At 39.2% G+C, this 20,000-nt stretch overlaps 1 protein-coding gene across 2 annotated transcripts in view; it reads left to right on the top strand.

The window, feature by feature from the left end:
• The window catches only part of LOC115224027, a 131,557-nt gene that overhangs the window by 45,974 nt on the left and 65,583 nt on the right, over positions 1-20,000 (top strand). For both annotated transcript variants that reach the window (XM_029794824.2, XM_029794823.2), the window contains 2 exons: positions 14,909-14,986; positions 18,255-19,221. In XM_029794824.2, coding sequence (XP_029650684.1) covers positions 14,909-14,986; positions 18,255-19,221 — 1,045 coding nt within the window. The remainder of the gene's footprint in view (positions 1-14,908; positions 14,987-18,254; positions 19,222-20,000) is intronic.

Raw genomic sequence — 20,000 nt, 5'->3', positions numbered from 1 at the left:
CAACCACTCTCACACAATTTTCTGTGACCAGGTTTTTTTTTTAAGCTGCAGACGACACTCCATTCTCACCTGTCTTCTCATTTTACCAGCTTTTTTTTTTCTGTCTGTCTGTCTGTCACCTGCCTTGGTAGACTGTCATTTTACAAACTGCAGCATCATGTAGAATTAAGGAGAAGATGACACAATGAGATGACCTGACATTCTGTAAAACTCACTTGGTAAACCACTCAACCTTTTCTTGTATTTTTTTCCGAACCAAGCACCCATCCGTGACCACCTCTCCTGTCATCAACAGCTGTTTTAAGGGTCGTTATACAATTTGTCTGTTTGTCTTTCATTTTCAAAAGATTTTTTATAGTTTTACTGATTTAAATTTCTGGGCTGGTGTTATTGGCCATTCTAGAGCACTGTTTTTCTTTCTTTGGATCGGCAGTTTTTTCTAGTGGTGTCATATGAAATTGTTACCCATAATTATGACCTTAGTATCGATCTATTGCATTTCAATCTGTTTTAGGGTTAGGGTTAAGAGTGGGGGAAGAGTATCTTTTTTTCTTCACAAATGTAAATAAACCCAATCTGTTTCTTAAACGAGGTACATAGTCATACGGTACAGAATGCTTTTTTTTTTTTTTTTACCTCAATAGACGTCATTGATTGGTTGAAATTGCAGAAATGGAAGAAAAAAAAACTACAAATATCTTACAAACCATAGAATTTTCTCAATAAAGCCAAGAGAAAATGATGTTTTATAAACACATTCTACCAGTATACGAAGTTTAAAAGTGTTTAGTTACGTGGAAATTATTTTAAAACACTACCGTTCAAACCGAAAAGATCCCTTTCTTTCTTTCCTTCTTCCATTAATTTCTTTCCTTTCTGGTAGTTTTTCTTCTTCTTAGAGTTATATTCCTCTCCCCTCCAAGTTCTTTTCAATATTTCACTTCTCTTAACCATGTCTGATCTCCTGAAGACCTCCTTTGTGTAAGGGGAGGTAATTTATCTAAAATCCAATATTTTTGCTTAATTCGTTCATTTACAGATGCACACACAAACACACACACACACACACAGATACAGACATACTCACTTATATGTGTACATTTTTGTTGCCTTTTTTTTAAAAAGGAAAGTACTAAAAATGTGTTTAATTTTTGCTTCTTTTTCCCCAATTACACTTTCGTGTGTGCACAACAGTGAGTGGTTACCTCCCTTACAGTTAGACCTGTGTGTATGATTATACATAAGGATAAGTTCTGTGTAATTAGTATATACTTATACATTTAGACACTCAGACACATGTGGCTGTGTGGTAAGTAGCTTGCTTACTAACCACATGGTTCCTGGTTCAATCCTAATGTGCGGCATCTTGGGCAAGTGTCTTCCCCTAAAGCCTCGGGCCGACCAAAGCCTTGTGAGTGGATTTGGTAGACGGAAACTGTGTGTTTGTGTTTGTCCCCCTACCATCGCTTGATAACCGATGTTGGTGTGTTTACGTCCCCATAACTTAGAGGTTTGGCAAAAGAGACTGATAGAATAAGTTCTAGACTTACAAAGAATAAGTCCTGGGGGTCAATTTGTTCGACTAAAGGCGGTGCTCCAGTATGGCCGCAGTCAAATGACTGAAATAAATAAATAAATAAATGTATATGTATGTGTGGGTGTGTGGTAAGTAGCTTGCCTGCCATCCACATGGTTCCTGGTTCAGTCCATGCAGGAAATCTTGGGCAGGTATCTTCTACTATAGTCTTAGGCTGATCAGAGCCTTGTGAGTGGATTTTGTAGATGGAAACTGAAAGAAGCCCATCATGTGTGTGTGTGTGTGTTTGCCCTTCACTATCACTTGGCAGCCAATGTTGGTTTGTTTACATCTCCCATAACAGCAAAAAAAATAAAATAACCCCCAATACTGTATGGGGATTGATTCATTCAACTAAAAAAAAAAAAAGAACTGAAGGTGGTGCTCCAGTATGGCCATAGTCTAATGACTGAAACAAGTAAAAGATAGACTAAATAAATATATAACTTATATTCATACAAAAAGCCAAGTTTGTTTGTTTGTACATTGACCGCTGAAAACACCAAATAAATTTGATAATATTTCAGGTTTTTTGTGTCAATTAAATTAATTTGACCATCCCACAGATAATTGTACACTTATTTTCCGAAAATGGATTGGGTGGGGCCCGAATTGGTGGTGTACTGACTTCTATTTCTTGTATATATATATATATATATATATATATATATAATAACAGGAAGGTTTACAAAAATAAACAAAAGACGAAGATAGGTGGTGTACAAACAAACAATGTATTAGTATGGCGCTCAGCAATATAAATAAAACAAGTCTTTTACGTTTCGAGCCTACGCTCTTCAACAGAAAGATACACAGAAAAGAAACAAGGAGAGAAAAAAATTGCCTGTAGGGGCTAACGATCCAACATATATATATATGTATATGATATTATATATATGTATATATATGTAATATGTATATATATATATATATATATATATAATATATATATATATATATATATATATATATATGATCTAACTACAAAGAAAGAATGTTTCCAGAGGCTGTCCACCTAGTGATTTTTAGCCCTAAATATCCACATGTATTGAAATTTTCTCTGATTTTTCAGATTTTTTATATGCTAGGCTACTGGTTTTAAATTGATATTAACTAAATTGATATTCAATTTATCTCCCTCATTATATATATATATGACACCTGCTGTTTTTGTCCTGTTATTACTATTATTGTTTTTTTGTATTTATATTCTTGTGGCATCGTCCGTTTTTCTGTCCTTGTTTCGTATACATTCGATACTTTTTCCAAGAAATCTAATGCTCGTAGCTTAGTTTTTCCTTGGGGCTGGCCGGATCGAAGCGATCTCAAGATTAATCAGCCGAAATTGCGAGGATGATCCGGTTCTTGACTGAAGATTGAAAGCTTGAATGTCCCGTCCGTGTTTTTTGTATTGTCTTCTAAATGTTTTACATTCTTGTCCCAGTTTGTATTTTTTACATATACATATACATACATATATATATATATATATATCTTTATATATAAAAGTCAAGTTGTGTGTCTGTCTCTTACGATTTAGATTCCTAACTACTCCCACATTTTGCGGTGCAGTGTAACCAAAACCGGGTATCTTATAGTCGTGATTCATATCGAGCCCTTCTGGGTATTAGCGCGCGGTTCTACGATGAGTCTACGATTTTAAAACAAATTACATAATATTTTTTTTTCCATTTTACTGCATTTTTCGCTATTATATAAGGGAAGTAACTCTCTAAAAATGTCTACGATGAGTCAACGATTTAAAAAAAAATTTACCATAATTTTTTTTCCATTTTTAATGCATTTTTTTTGTTACGTTTTGGCTATAACTCTCTAAAAATGCTTATATAGTTATTTCCCTTACAAACCCGAGCAACGCCAGGCGATACTGCTTGTATATATATAGTTTTGTGTGACTATATATATGTAGGTAGTTGTGTTTGACCGTAAACATGGTAAAAAAGGAAGTAACTTCAGCAGAAAAAAAAGCATCGAAAACTTGACCTAGTATTATGTTACTTGAAGCAAAAAAAGAAAAACGAAAAATTGCACACACAGACACACACACATGCAAGCACACACACACACATATATATATATACTGTTGTGCATTTAGCTACATACGTATGTAATTTTATATGTTCTGAATTGTTTTTATTTGTGTTTTGTTTTTATCTACTTGTATGATATACATGTGTTACTTGAGCCATGTCTATGCAGCATGGAGGATATTATATTCCTTGTCATCGCCACCCTCCCTGTCATTGCTGAAGCGATGATGTAATTTCAGCCGAGAGCGATTTTCTTTCAACTACAGCTCGTAACAAGCACATACAAACAAACATGCATGCACATGTGTGCGTCCCTCACCTAAATTTCGTCAAACCTCTGATAATTCTACACCATAGGCACAGGAGTGGCTGTGTGGTAAGTAGCTTGCTTACCAACCACATGGTTCTGGGTTCAGTCCTACTGCGTGGCACCTTGGGCAGGTGTCTTCTGCTATAGCCTCGGGCGACCAAAGCCTTGTGAGTGGATTTGGTAGACGGAAACTTAAAGAAGCCTGTCGTATATATGTATATATATATATGTGCATGTGTATATGTTTGTGTGTCTGTGTTTGTCCCCCTAGCATTGCTTGACAACCGATGCTGATGTGTTTATGCCCCCGTCACTTAGCGGTTCGGCAAAAGAGACCGATAATAAGGCCTACAAAGTCCCGGGGTCGAGTTGCTCGATTAAAAGGTGGTGCTCCAGCATGGCCGCAGTCAAATGCCTGAAACAAGTAAAAGATTAAAAGAGAGAGAGAGAGAATAATTATACACTCTCACACCCACCCACATGTGGAATCAGTATTAATGCCAAATGGTAATCTTTAGATCCAGTTTGGCATGGATGTATTATTGGAACTCATTGATACTGTGTTCTTAGTCTTGAGGGACCATTTCATACAGCAAGCGCACATGGGAGAGGATCTCTCAAGGCTAATAATGCAGTATTTGGTGATATCCAGAGTACAGTGGATATCACTTAGAAAAACTGAAGGACCGCTGCTATAAGTGTGTGAATCTGAAAGGGGAATATGTTGACTAAAATCATAATTAACTGATCTTTATCCGAAGCCAGGAACTTTTTTAGCACCTCCTTATGTCACTCTTATTTGCTTTTAAGCATTAAACAAATACAACCTTTGTTACAACTTTATGTAGTTCTTAGAGTCATATATTTTGTGTGTGTGTGTGTGTGTATATATATATTGGTTTGGTGCATAATTATTGCAACTTTTTTTCAACAAATTTTATTCAACAAAAACAATAACAACATGTAACAAAAACACCATTAAATGATTATTCTGGAGCATATTCACCATCTACTTCAATTACTGCTTCCCATTTGCTTGGCATACAGTCAGACCATCATTTAAAGATGTTTTTGTTAAATATTGTTATTGTTTTGTTGAATGAAATTTGTTGAAAAAAAGCTGCAATAATTATGCACTAACCCAATATATATATATATATATATATATATAAATGCACCCTTTTAAAGCCTAGCCAGGCTCATGGGCCCAGTTTCCCGGTTTCTATGGCATATATATTCCCCAGCTGGACAGGATGCCAGTCCATCGCAGTGCTACTCATTTTTGCCAGCTGAGTGAACTGGAGCAACGTGAAATGAAGTGTTTTGCTCAAGAACACAATGTGTCGCCCGATCCAGGAATCGAAACCACAATCTTACGATCATGGTGCTGACACCCTAACCACTAAGCCACGTGCCCCTACAAACACACACACGCACACATATATACACATATATTACATATATATATATATACACATATATATATATCTATATATATATATATATATATATATATATATATATATATATATATATATATATATATGCAGGAGTGGCTGTGTGGTAAGTAGCTTGCTAACCAACCACATGGTTCCGGGTTCAGTCCCACTGCGTGGCATCTTGGGCAAGTGTCTTCTGCTATAGCCCCGGGCCGACCAATGCCTTGTGAGTGGATTTGGTAGACGGAAACTGAAAGAAGCCTGTTGTATATATGTATATATATGTGTGTGTGTGTGTTTGTGTGTCTGTTTGTCCCCCTAGCATTGCTTGACAATCGATGCTGGTGTGTTTATGTTCCTGTCACTTAGCGGTTCGGCAAAAGAGACTGATAGAATAAGTACTGGGCTTACAAAGAATAAGTCCCGGGGTTGATTTGCTCGACTAAAGGCGGTGCTCCAGCATGGCCGCAGTCAAATGACTGAAACAAGTAAAAGAGTAAAAGAGTATATATATAAAGTTAAAAAGTATAAAATAAATTCACAAACAGAAAGCAGACAAAGAAGGTCACCCAATCTTCGGCAGTTTTCAGCCAGAAGGTCAAACACAATTTCATGATAAAATTGATCCCCTTCTGGTGGCGCCAGCAGCAAGAAGCCATCAGGAAATAGTGAGCCAATGAACAAGGGACTAATCATGACAGAAAGTGAACAAACAAATACGCCATGAAATAAATGTGATTTGAGATGTGACCATTAGTGGATGCACGAGGGATGACGATGAAAACAAGCGGGAAGAAATGTGGACATATGAAGAAAATGAAATAAAGAAATAGAATAAGGCATTAGGGCCAGATAGGAGACAAAAGAATGATTAAGGGCAGGAGGAATATCCTAAAGAATTAGAAACAGAAGGACGAGAGAGAGACAACAAAATGGGTTGAAAGTGGGAGATGAGAGAAAATACGATCGGTCACTTTGGTGGTCGGCATGTAAAGGAAAGGAGAGAGAGAACAAAAGTTGAGGAGTCTCACACACACACACACATATATTGTATTAAAATGTATCTGGTGATGGGCCCCCAGTTCTGGAGTTGTAGGGATCATACATATATTTGGGCTCACTATCTTCAGCATGTTCATCTTCAAAAACAGGTTGTTGAAGTCATCCCTTAATTATCATTACTCCCAGGTTTATTCTGACCTAGAATGGTAGTGTCTGTTAAGGTCCCACCTATGAGCAAAATAGATTTCCCATGGACAGAAGGTGTCTCCCAATATTTTTGACGAAGCTGTGACAAAGGCATCTCTTCTCGGAGAAATATACTCTCACATAAAACTTACCATCAAAATAGAACCGGTCATCCTGCAATGCTTGTCACTGGATCCTTCGATGGTGACCGACAGAGTGGCAAAAGTGTTGTGCAAGCTTTAGTTACTTAACCCTTTTGTGTTTAAACCGGCCATATCCGGCCCAAATATTCTAAATGTTCTATATTCAAACTGGCGATATCTAGCCTCTCACACCTAACCTACAATGTCATGCTAAAAATAAACAATCACATCACTGAAACCTCAAAGCTATAAGATAATGCATGATTAATTCAAAACAATTTGAGTGAAAAAGTATTATATTTAACAGAGTAATCTGAACACTAAAGGGTTAAATCCAATAACTCACAGCTGTCTCAGTATCGTTTCATTTCTTCATCTGTTTTGTATTTCATAAACTCCCATGACAATGGGTATCTGCACACATGTAAGGATGAAAGTAAATCAGAACACTCTGGCTATCATCTGACAAGACGAGGCAAACATATTATGTATATATACATATATATATATACTAGCAGTATCGCCCGGCGTTGCTCGGGTTTGTTTCGACCCTTTAGAATTGGAATTTTTGAAAAGTAAAAATTTTGCATTATGTAGCTTGTTATTCTCTTTACGTGAACATTTTTCTGGTTGAAATACACCGAAAAATGGCAACACAGCAGTCAAAAAATCGTAAAAGAATAGGGTTTTCATAGAAAAAAAGCACCTTTTTGATGTAAATAATTTTTGGTGTTAACATGGACCGATTTGAATTTTTTTCTTCTACGGAAGGAAGAGCAAGCCTTCTTCTATCATACTCTCAATTTTGGTCAACTTGCACCACAGGGTCTCGGAGGAGATAGTGTTAGTCGAAGGCTACCAAACCTGCCATACACACACAGACAACTTCAGCTTTATATATAGAGAGATTACATTATTGTAAAGGCACATGGCCTAGTGGTTAGGCTGTCTCACTCATGATTGATAGATGGTAGGTTCAATTCCAAGACTGGGGAGCACATTGTATTCTTCGGAAAAAAACACATTTCACGTTGCTCCTGTTGTCCCCCTTTTGATCAGTGGAGAATGTTGCCCTGCAAATGCATTGTGACCAGTGTTGTATAATAATGTCCAATAGTCTGGTTGGTGATGTAATACTCCTTTACTCCTTTACTTGTTTCAGTCATTTGACTGTGGCCATGCTGGAGCAACTCGACCCCGGGACTTATTCTTTTTGTAAGCCCAGTACTTATTCTATCGGTCTCTTTTTGCCGAACCGCTAAGTGACAGGGACGTAAACACACCAGCATCGGTTGTCAAGCAATGCTAGGGGGACAAACACAGACACACAAACACACACACATACATACATATATATATATATATATACATATATACGACAGGCTTCTTTCAGTTTCCGTCTACCAAATCCACTCACAAGGCATTGGTCGGCCCGGGGCTATAGCAGAAGACACTTGCCCAAGATGCCACGCAGTGGGACTGAACCCAGAACCATGTGGTTGGTAAGCAAGCTACTTACCACACAGCCACTCCTGCGCCTAATCATGTATTAAATTACATGCTATGCATCCTGTTTTTCCCAGATGTTTTCAGCATCTCAAAGACTATTCTTTGATGGACCGGGTACTTTTCCCTATCCCCATATTCTTCATAGCGATTTTCACCATGTAACTGTCCCCTTTAATAGGTGGACCCTCTAATGCAGTGGTTCCTAAAGTGGGCAGTACTGCCCCCTTCGGGGTGGTGGAAAGATCCAGGGGAGCATTGAAGAATAGTGGGATGATAACCGGGTGGCCAAAATGGGCTGATAAATGTAAAAAAAAAAATTTATAGGTTAATTAAGTTTAAGTTTTATTTGTGAAAAACAGTTGTTTTGAATTTGCTGCAGAAAGTGGTCTATATTTGTCTGTCTCTCTCTATATATATCTATCTATCTGTCTGAATGTCTGTCTGTCTAAGGCACATGGCTCAGCGGTTAGAGTGCCGGGCTTACAAAAAATAAGCGAAACACAGGCTTGCGACTGAGTTGGAGGCAGAATTACTACTTCTGCCTTTATAACGCTTAAAGAAAACAGTGTTGTAGGAGTGTACACAGCAGTACTATGTGTAGCTTAAATACTGAGATTGAAAAGCAGGGGCAAATCATGCCTACCTAATCTACAAAAAAGTAAAATATTTTGTACTTTATGCATAGTAATCAGACAAACCTTCATAATTTTATTGAATTAGGTGCATATTTTGCCATAAAAGGAAAATGTTGCTATGGATCTATTTTATTCAAGGAAGGCACTGCCTACCTTGTCCACCTAAGCAGCATGTCCCTGATTCATGCATATATAGATGTACATATATATCTTTTACTTGTTTCAGTCATTGGACTATGGCCATACTGGGGCACCACCTTGAAGGGGTTTGGTCAAATGAGTCGACCCCCAAACTTTTTTTTTAAAAGCCTGGTACATATTCTGTTGGTCTCTATTACTGGACTGTTAAGTCATCAGAAGGTAAACAAACCAACATCAGTTGTCAAGCAGTGGTGGGGGACAAAGGCACACACATACACACACACACATATACATACATATGTACGTAGGTGGGCTTCTTTCAGTTTCCATTTTCCAAATCCACTCACAAATCTTTGATTGGCTCAGGGCTGCAGTAGGAGTTACTGAAAGTACCATGGGGTGGGACTGAAGAAGTGGCCATGAACACAGCCACACTAATGCCTATATATATATACGCACATACATACATAAATATACATACATATAAATAAATGAATATATATATATATATATATATATATATATATATATTTTAAATACATAAATACATAAATACATATATGTATATATATATTAAATACACAAATACATACATATATATATTAAATACATAAATACGTACATATATATATATATACATACACACATATATGTATATATACTGCCTATATTTAGATTGAATGAATGTGGTTATAAAGATTTCACTTTTATTATATTATGGAAGACTGTAGGGAATAAAATGTATGACTTAAATGTTTGGTCGCTGTTTAGTTACATATTTTGGAGTTGGTTATTGATCTACTTATTGAATTTATTTACCAATACTGTTATACAGAGGATAAATGTATTTGATAGTTGTTTCTTTGGTATGTTTGTTCCCAAACAACACTTATTTTAGTGTTGTTGACATGGCCAGATTGAAAGGTACTACCCGGGTGTCGAAACCATAATGATATCTGTGGGGCAGCTGATGATGGGAGATATGTTTGATTGTTAGTATGGCTGTTTTTGTATATGTAGAATAGTGTTATAACACATCCTTTTGATACATATATATATACATATACACACATACAGGTATATATATATATATATATAATATATACACACACACACATACATTTATATATGTATATACATACATATGCAGAAACAAAGTAACAGTCATATATATATATATATATACACACACACACACACGTATATGTGTGTGTGTATGTGTATATATGTATATACATAAATGTCTATATATATATTATGTTTATATGTATTTATACACACCAACACATTTTATGTGTGTGTATGTACATAAATGTGTATATGTATAAATATGTATATATACACACACATCTACACACAATTTGTGTGTGTGTGTATACATAGATTATATATGTGTATATATATATATATATATATATATATATATATATATGTATATACACACACACCTACACACACACACTACCTCCCCACCCTGCCCACCACCCCTCTGCTGCACTGCTACAGTGAACCACCTCAGCAACACCGATCTGTCTTTGACCTTTTTATGTCTCTACAGCTGTTACTGTTGCTGTTGTTGTTGCTGCTGCTGCGGTATTGTCTGTGATTCCACCTTTACACCCCCACTCCACCACCACCACCACCTCCACCAACACTACCGCCGCCGCCACCCTCTTCTGTACACTACGCACCGTTGTGGTCTGTTTCTATGTTGCCATCTTCATAGGCACCTACTACCGTCTGCACAACCACTGGCACTATGACCACCACCACCACCACCACTACATAACTATGACCGTTATACCACAATGGTTATTTCCTTCCATCCCGACCACTTCTACTAGCACCACCACCACTACCACCGCCACCACCACCACCACCACCACCACTACCACCGCCACCACCACCACTACCACCACCACCACCACCACCACCACCACTACCACCGCCACCACCACCTTAACTTCAAAATGGAAAACGAAAGTAAAAAACAGAAACAAAAAAAAACAGTTAAATTAAAAGACTGAGTTTGTTGTATTTATATAACTTAGAGGTAGTGGTGGCAGTAGGAGTTGTGGTACTGGTGGTAGTAGGAGTAGTGGTACTGTTAGTAGTAGTATGCTTGTAAGAGTGGTGTGATGGTAGTGGTGGTGGTGATAATGATGGCAGGGAAAGTGGTTGGATGGATGGTGGTGGTGGTGGTGGTAGTGGTGGTAGTCTGGTAATAGAAGTGGTATAGTTGTGGTAGTGATTGTAGTAGTAGGTGTGATATTATTAGTAGTAATAGTAAGGTAGTGAATTGGCAGAATCGTTAGCACGCCAGGTGAAATGCGTAGCCGTATTTCTTCTGTCTTTACGTTCTGAGTTCAAATTCCGCCGAGGTCGACTTTGCCTTTCATCCTTTAGGGGTCGATTAAATAAGTACCAGTTATGCACTGGAGTCGATGTAATTGACTTAATATGTTTGTCTGTCCTTGTTTGTCCTCTCTGTGTTCAGCCCCTTGTGGGCAGTAAAGAAATAGGTATTTCATCTGTCTTTATGTTCTGAGTTCAAATTCCACCGAGGTCGACTTTGCCTTTCATCCTTTTGGGGTCGATTAAATAAGTACCAGTTACGCACTGGGGTCGATATAATCGACTTAATCCGTTTGTCTGTCTGTCCTTGTTTGTCCCCTCTGTGTGTAACCCCTTGTGGGTAATAAAGAAATAGGTATTTCGTCTGCCGCTACATTCTGAGTTCAAATTCCACCGAGGTCGACTTTGCTTTTCATCCATTCGGGGTTGATAAATGAAGTACCAGTTGTGTACTGGGGTCAATCTAATCAACTGGCTCCCTCCCCCCAAATTTCAGGCTTTGTGCCTAGAGTAGAAAGCATTCTTGGTAGTAATAGTGGCGGTGGTGGTGATGCTGGTCTTTCATCCTGAAGGTGACATCGAATTGAGCATATAATGGCCACACTGCAGAGCAGTGAATCCTCTTTAGCTTTGTCAAGTACAAAGCAACCCCACTGGTGCTGGTGCCATGATATAACATGCTTGCATCCCTGTGCATCTTGAAAATGAATACAACAACATATGATTGAGAAGATCCTTTAGTCTTGTCAAGAACAGAGTTATCTTACCAGGGCTGGTGCTTTGATAAAAAGCGTCTAATACACTCTGTAAAGTGTTTTGTGTTAAGAATGCTATCCAGCCACAGGAACCATGCCAAAATTGAAACATATGCCACAAGATGTGGTCCTTTGATAGATCTAGGGGGCTAGCAGCTTCAACCCTCTTGAAACTGCTCCTAGTTTTACGATACAAAGTTCTTATTTTGGACGGATCTAAATTTAAACCTCCCATTAAAACTTCATGCTAATTTATGTCTCAAACACCAATTAAATAATGACAAAGTTATTTTACCAAATTCTTCATTATTTTCAAAATTAATTGAAACAAAGACAGTTTATTTCAATACAAATATGGTAACAAAAGGGTTAAAGTGATCCAAATTAGAATTTTCCATTAGAATTTCATGTTAATTTACTTTCCAAACACCAGCTTAATAATGACCATTGCTTTGCTAAGTTCTTCATTATCTTCAAAATGAATTGAAACATATATGGTAACAAAAGGGTTAAAGTGATCAAAATGAAAACCTTCATTCAAAATTTTGTGTTAATTTGTTTCAAACACCAGCTTAAAAACGACAGTTATTGTTTCTAATTTCTTCATTATTTTAAAAGTTAATTGAAACAAATAACTGATTTCCTTTCCATGAAATCCAGATTATAGTGACAGAGCAGTGTTCTGAGTTCAAATTCTGCTAATGTGTAATTCAGTGCTTTTCAAACTTTTTGCTGGAGCGGAACCCCAAGGAAACATTCCACTGGCTCAAGGAACCCCTGCGCAATAATTCAATAGTCTTATGCACACATATCTGCACAGGAGAATTAAAAATTACTGCCGATTTTAGCAGTTTTGTAACTTCTTGCGGAAGCCCTGGACTGTGCTGGCGGAACCCTAAGGTTTCGCGGAACCCTAAGGTTTCGCGGAACCCTGGTTGAAAACCACTGGTGTAATTACCCATTTTTGTCCCATTCTGTGGTCGGTAAATATCCATCAAGCAACCATCATATCTACCCTCATGCCCCACTTATCATCGTCCCTTATGTACCCCTGCATCTCTCTCTCTCTCTCTCCACTGCTCCTAACCTTGCATATCTTTCTACTCCTTTCCGTTTTCTCCTCCCTGAGCTACTCCTATCTCTCCCACCTTACATGTTGGTATCTCCCATCATCTTCACCCCCATCTTTGTTCATCACTAACTACATTCACCTCTCCCTCCACCTCTTTATTCCCTCCTCCACTCTCTTTATGAAAGCATCCACTCTCTCTCTCTCTCTCCCCTCTTCCTCTCCCAATTCCTCTCTCTGTCCCCTCTCTTATGCTCACTTTCTTAACCCTTTACTCTGGTACCCCATCACTACCTTCCTTTTTTATCTCCTCCATCCACGCATCTCCTCTATAGCAAAACACCTGTGCTTATCCTTCTGCCATACTTTCTCATGGCTCAATGGTTAGAGTGCTGGGCTCACAATCACAAGGTAGTCAGTTCGATTCCTGGACCGGGCTGCGTGTTGTGTTCTTGAGCAAGACAGTTCTCTCAGCTGTAGAAATGAGTTGCAGGGTCACTGATGCCCAACTATATCGGTTCCTTTTCCTTTCCCTTGGACGACATCGGTGGCATGGAGAAGGGAAGCCGATATTCATGGGTGATGCTTGCTGGTCTTCCATAAACAACCTTGCTCGGATTTGTGCCTCATATGGGAACTTTCTAGGTGCAATTCCATGGTCATTCATGACCAAAGGGGCAGGGTGTTTTACCCTTTTTAATTTAGCCTTTCAACATTTGGTATAAAGCCACTCGCTTTCCCTTCCCAAGTAATTCCTCTTAGTAGTAGAAGGGGCTTTTTCCTTGCTTTCTTTCTTTGTTCTTTTCTGTTTTGGAAGTTTCTTGGCAATCTCACCCAGAGTATGCTGTAAAGTGGTCAGTGTTAGGAAGGACATTCAGCCATAGAAACCATGTCAAAGATGGCACTGAGGCTCAGTGTGGCCCTTCAGTTTGCCAGTACCTATGCATGGTGGGCTTCTTTTAGCTTCCAGTGGGACTGAACCCAGAACCATGTTTAGGAGGCAAACTTCTCCACCACATGGCCATGCTGAAGCATTGCCTTCAAGAATTTTAGTCAAATGAATCAACCGTAGTGCTTATTTTTTTAAACCTGGCACTTATTCTATCAGTCTCTATTGTCAAACCACTAAGTTACAGGGGTGTAAACACACCAACACCAGTTGTCAGGTGTTGGGGGTTACAAACACAGACCAAAGCACACGCACACACACACATTTATATGGCAGGCTTCTTTCAGTTTCCATCTTCCAAATCTGCTCACAAGGATTTGGTTGGCCCGAGGCTATAGCAGAAAACATTTGTCCAAAGTGCCATGCAGTGGGACTGAACCCGGAACCATGTCATTGGAAGGCTTGATAATAATTTTTTTGTTACAATAAAAATGGTTTCAAATTATGTCGCAAAGTCATCAAAGTTCAGGAACGGGGTAAGTTGATTACATTGACCCCCAGCGTTCATCTGGTACTTATTGTATTGACCCCCACCGAAAAGGATGAAAGGCAAAGTCAACCTTGGTGTTTGAACTCGGAATGTACAGAACTAGAAGAAATGCTGTTGAGTATTTTGTCCAGCGTTCTAACGAGTCTGCCAGCTTGCCATCCGTTTTTTGTTTATACAATGTTCTTCTGATTTAGGCACACGGCCAATAATAATAATAATAATAATAATAACGATGATGATGGTGATGGTGATCATGTAGTTAGATTCTTTTATAATCTTTTCCTGCTTCTCTTTCCAGACAAAACCTTAACATACTGCAATCTGACGAGAATTCCTGTGACAGACTTGAAAACAACACAACTTTAACCAATGACGGGTAAGTGACCTATCCTTCCTTAACTATTTATTCTGCATCCTTGCACCTTCATGCATCTCATATATTGCACGTCTAACTCTGTGAGTGAACCAATGAACTTCTATGTGGTTGCTTGACCTGCTAGAAATAGCAACCAAGTTTCCCTCAAATCATACTTTAAGCATTTAAGCATTTAGATTACCGTGTCAAATGTAATACGCTTTTACTCGTTTCAGTCATTTGACTGTGGCCATGCTGGAGCACCACCTTTAGTCGAGCAACTCGACCCCGGGACTTATTATTTTGTAAGCCCAGTACTTATTCTATCGGTCTCTTTTGCCGAACCAGTAAGTGACGGGGACATAAACACACCAGCATTGTTGTCAAGCAATGCTAGGGGGACAAACACCACACACAAACATATACACACATATATATATACATATATACGACGGACCTCTTTCAGTTTCCGCCTACCAAATCCACTCACAAGGCTTTGGTCGGCCCAAGGCTATAGTAGAAGACACTTTCCCCAAGATGCCATGCAGTGGGATTGAACCCAGAACCATGTGGTTGGTAAGCAAGCTACTTACCACACAGCCACTTCTATGCCTATGCAATGCTTATTTATTCACATCTGCCAGTACCGCCTGACTGACCCCTCTGCCGGTGGCACGTAAAAGCACCCACTACACTCTTGGAGTGGTTAGCGTTAGGAAGGGCATCCAGCTGTAGAAACTCTGCCAAATCAGATTGGAGTCTGGTGCAGCCTCCTGGTTCGCCAGCCCTCAGTCAAAACCGTCCAACTCATGCTAGCATGGAAAGCGGACGTTTAAACGACGACAGTGATTATTCACATCATTTTGAATTAATCATCCATGTACACATAAGAGGCTTCTCAGTCCCAAGAATTGTATGGAAATTTTCATTACAATCAGTGCAAATAAGTCTCGCCTCGTGTGGCACCATGATGTTTGTCTTGTCTGATTTACAGATATTACAATCAGTGCAAATAAGTCTCGCCTCGTGTGGAACCATGATGTTTGTCTTGTCTGATTTACAGATATTACAATCAGTGCAAATAAGTCTCCGCCTCGTGTGGCACCATGATGTTTGTCTGTCTGATTTACAGATATTACAATCAGTGCAAATAAGTCTCGCCTCGTGTGGAACCATGATGTTTGTCTTGTCTGATTTACAGATATTACAATCAGTGCAAATAAGTCTCGCCTCGTGTGGCACCATGATGTTTGTCTTGTCTGATTTACAGATATTACAATCATGCAAATAAGTCTCGCCTCGTGTGGCACCATGATGTTTGTCTTGTCTGATTTACAGATATTACAATCAGTGCAAATAAGTCTCCGCCTCGTGTGGCACCATGATGTTTGTCTTGTCTGATTTACAGATATTACAATCAGTGCAAATAAGTCTCGCCTCGTGTGGCACCATGATGTTTGTCTTGTCTGATTTACAGATATTACAATCAGTGCAAATAAGTCTCTCGCCTCGTGTGGCACCATGATGTTTGTCTTGTCTGATTTACAGATATTACAATCAGTGCAAATAAGTCTCTCGCCTCGTGTGGCACCATGATGTTTGTCTTGTCTGATTTACAGATATTACAATCAGTGCAAATAAGTCTCGCCTCGTGTGGCACCATGATGTTTGTCTTGTCTGATTTACAGATATTACAATCAGTGCAAATAAGTCTCTCGCCTCGTGTGGCACCATGATGTTTGTCTTGTCTGATTTACAGATATTACAATCAGTGCAAATAAGTCTCGCTCGTGTGGCACCATGATGTTGTCTTGTCTGATTTACAGATATTACAATCAGTGCAAATAAGTCTCGCCTCGTGTGGAACCATGATGTTTGTCTTGTCTGATTTACAGATATTACAATCAGTGCAAATAAGTCTCTCGTGTGGCACCATGATGTTTGTCTTGTCTGATTTACAGATATTACAATCAGTGCAAATAAGTCTCGCCTCGTGTGGAACCATGATGTTTGTCTTGTCTGATTTACAGATATTACAATCAGTGCAAATAAGTCTCGCCTCGTGTGGCACCATGATGTTGTCTTGTCTGATTTACAGATATTACAATCAGTGCAAATAAGTCTCGCCTCGTGTGGCACATGATGTTTGTCTTGTCTGATTTACAGATATTACAATCAGTGCAAATAAGTCTCGCCTCGTGTGGCACCATGATGTTTGTCTTGTCTGATTTACAGATATTACAATCAGTGCAAATAAGTCTCGCCTCGTGTGGCACCATGATGTTTGTCTTGTCTGATTTACAGATATTACAATCAGTGCAAATAAGTCTCGCCTCGTGTGGCACCATGATGTTGTCTTGTCTGATTTACAGATATTACAATCAGTGCAAATAAGTCTCGCCTCGTGTGGCACCATGATGTTTGTCTTGTCTGATTTACAGATATTACAATCAGTGCAAATAAGTCTCGCCTCGTGTGGCACCATGATGTTTGTCTTGTCTGATTTACAGATATTTAAAAGGCCTTCTTTTTAGACCAGTGCAGGACTTGCATGTCTTACTACAGGTATGGCATATGAGAATGTCCGATGCAAGGATTTTCGTGTCATTTAGGCCAGTGCTCCCTCATTGGCATGACATGGCACACTGGTGTGCCATGAGACAATGCTAGGTGTGCCACAGTGTAACCTGAACATAATTTTTTTTCCCCCTCATATTTTCAGTTATATTTTTAGTTCAGGTGTGTTGCTGGATTTTGGAAAGAATAAAAGTGTACTGAAAGTGGAGAAAGGTTGTGAAACACTGATTTAGGCTAAATACACGCACACCACACACAATGCACACTAACACATACATACAATACACTTGCGTGCGCACACACACACACTACACACGATACACTTGCACACACACACACAATACACAGTAACACAAACGTTACACTTGCACACACACACACACAAAATACAACTCACACACACATACACAATACACACACTCACACACACACTACACACAATACACTTGCACACACACTACACACAATACACTTGCACACACACACACACAATACACTTGCACACACACACACACTACACACAATGCACTTGCACACACACACACTACACACAATACACACTAACACATACATGCAATACACTTGCACACACACACACATGCAAACATTACACTTGCACACACACACACACACACAAAATACAACTCACACACACACACACACCACACATGTATTGATAAATAATTCATTTGAATTTTTTCCGTATTTTCAGTGATAACGACTTGTGGGACTCAAATTCCGGATTCCAACAACTGAAGAGGAATTCCTACAACAACAACATCACTTCGGAAGATTTCCCAAGAATCGTTTCTGCCAATTGCGACGGCGCATTCGACGAAGAAGACCTGCAACAACTGTCTGACCTCACCAAACCTACAGACCTGAAGTATGACTTGTCGTGCCTCCACCTCTCGGACAGAGGCTCCCAGTTCAGGCGTATCAGAGATGCCGAGTGTGAGTCTGTGTCATCTGATTATTCTGAAGTCGTTGGGCCGCTCCGAGATCTTGCCGACAACGAAATAGAGATCTTTAATTCCAGTGATTTAGAGGAAACCATTATTAGCGAGAAATGTAACAGCTTCAGTACGAGGTCTGAGACTCTGCAACAAAATCCTGATGAAACTGACGAAGAATTCCACAAAAGAGTGAAGAAGGTGAACTTTCTGAGTTTGGCTCAAGAATTCGCCGAGCTGAAGAAAATCGATGCTGATGTTCTGCCGTTTGATCTCCATAAGACTGATTTCTCTGACTACAGCCCGATGAGCGAAGAAAGCTCCTTCACCGAATCCACTATGACCTCTCCGGCCGATTTGGCAGAAACACCAACAGACTCTTACGATTTTGTGAGGGATGAAAATTCAAACGAACTCGACAACGTCGACTGCTGCGACACAGAAGGTTTGCAGGGCGGCGGCCGTCTTTATAAAACCGATTCTGCTGCCAACTCGTATAAACCTAATTTCAATGAGATGAATAACCTGGACGTTGATGTTGTGGCAAACTCAAAACATGGCAAACCGAATTTTGCATCATGGGAAAATAAGCAAAAGAAAAACGGTGAAGTAAAGACTGATTCCACTGGCGCTCAAGATTGTGAAATATATGACATTGAGGATACTTTGCCAAAAATGGACTGGGAGACGCTTGAGCAACAGTTAGCTCTGGTGGTCGAAGAAAAGGTAAGCACTTTAGTATTTTTCCCTTTTTTTAAAAAAAAATTTTTTTTATTGTTTTTTAACCCTTTAGCATTCAGATTACTCTGTCAAATGTTGGGTCGGGACCCCCTTCGGTCACGACACTGACCATGGGATTGCAACTAGAAAATTACCCTCCTAGTCACAAGTCTGGGCAAGGTTGTTTGTGGAAGACCAGCAGTCGCCCATGCATACTGGCCTCCCCTCTCCACGCCACCAGTGTTATCCAAGGGAAAGGCAAAGGGGCCGATACAGCTTGGCACCAGTGACTTTGTAACTCATTTCTACAGCTGAGTGAACTGGAGCAACGTGAAATAAAGTGTCTTGCTCAAGAACACAGCACACAGCCCAGTCCGAGATTCGAGCTCACAACCTCACGATCGTAAGCTCGACGCTCTAACCACTGAGCCATGCGCCTTCACTGTCAAATGTAAAGCCTGTTTATTCACATTGTTTTAAATTAATTGTACAGCTTCTTGTAACTCTGAGGTTTGGATGATGTCCCTGTTTATTTTTAGAATGACTTTGTAGGGTAGGTGTGAGAGGTCTGAGCTGGCTGATTTGAGCATAAAACAGGAAGACAATTTTGGCCTGGTTTAAACACTAAAGGGTTAAAAAAATTTTTTATTGTTTTTTTAAAATTAATTATACAGCTTCTTGTAACTCTGAGGTTTGGATGATGTCCCTGTTTATTTTTAGAATGACTTTGTAGGGTAGGTGTGAGAGGTCAGAGCTGGCTGATTTGAGCATATAACAGGAAGACG

This window comes from Octopus sinensis, linkage group LG24 (assembly GCF_006345805.1).
Source record: "Octopus sinensis linkage group LG24, ASM634580v1, whole genome shotgun sequence".
In the NCBI taxonomy this organism is placed as follows: Eukaryota; Metazoa; Mollusca; class Cephalopoda; order Octopoda; family Octopodidae; genus Octopus; species Octopus sinensis.
This window is presented reverse-complemented; position numbering and strand designations above follow the sequence as displayed.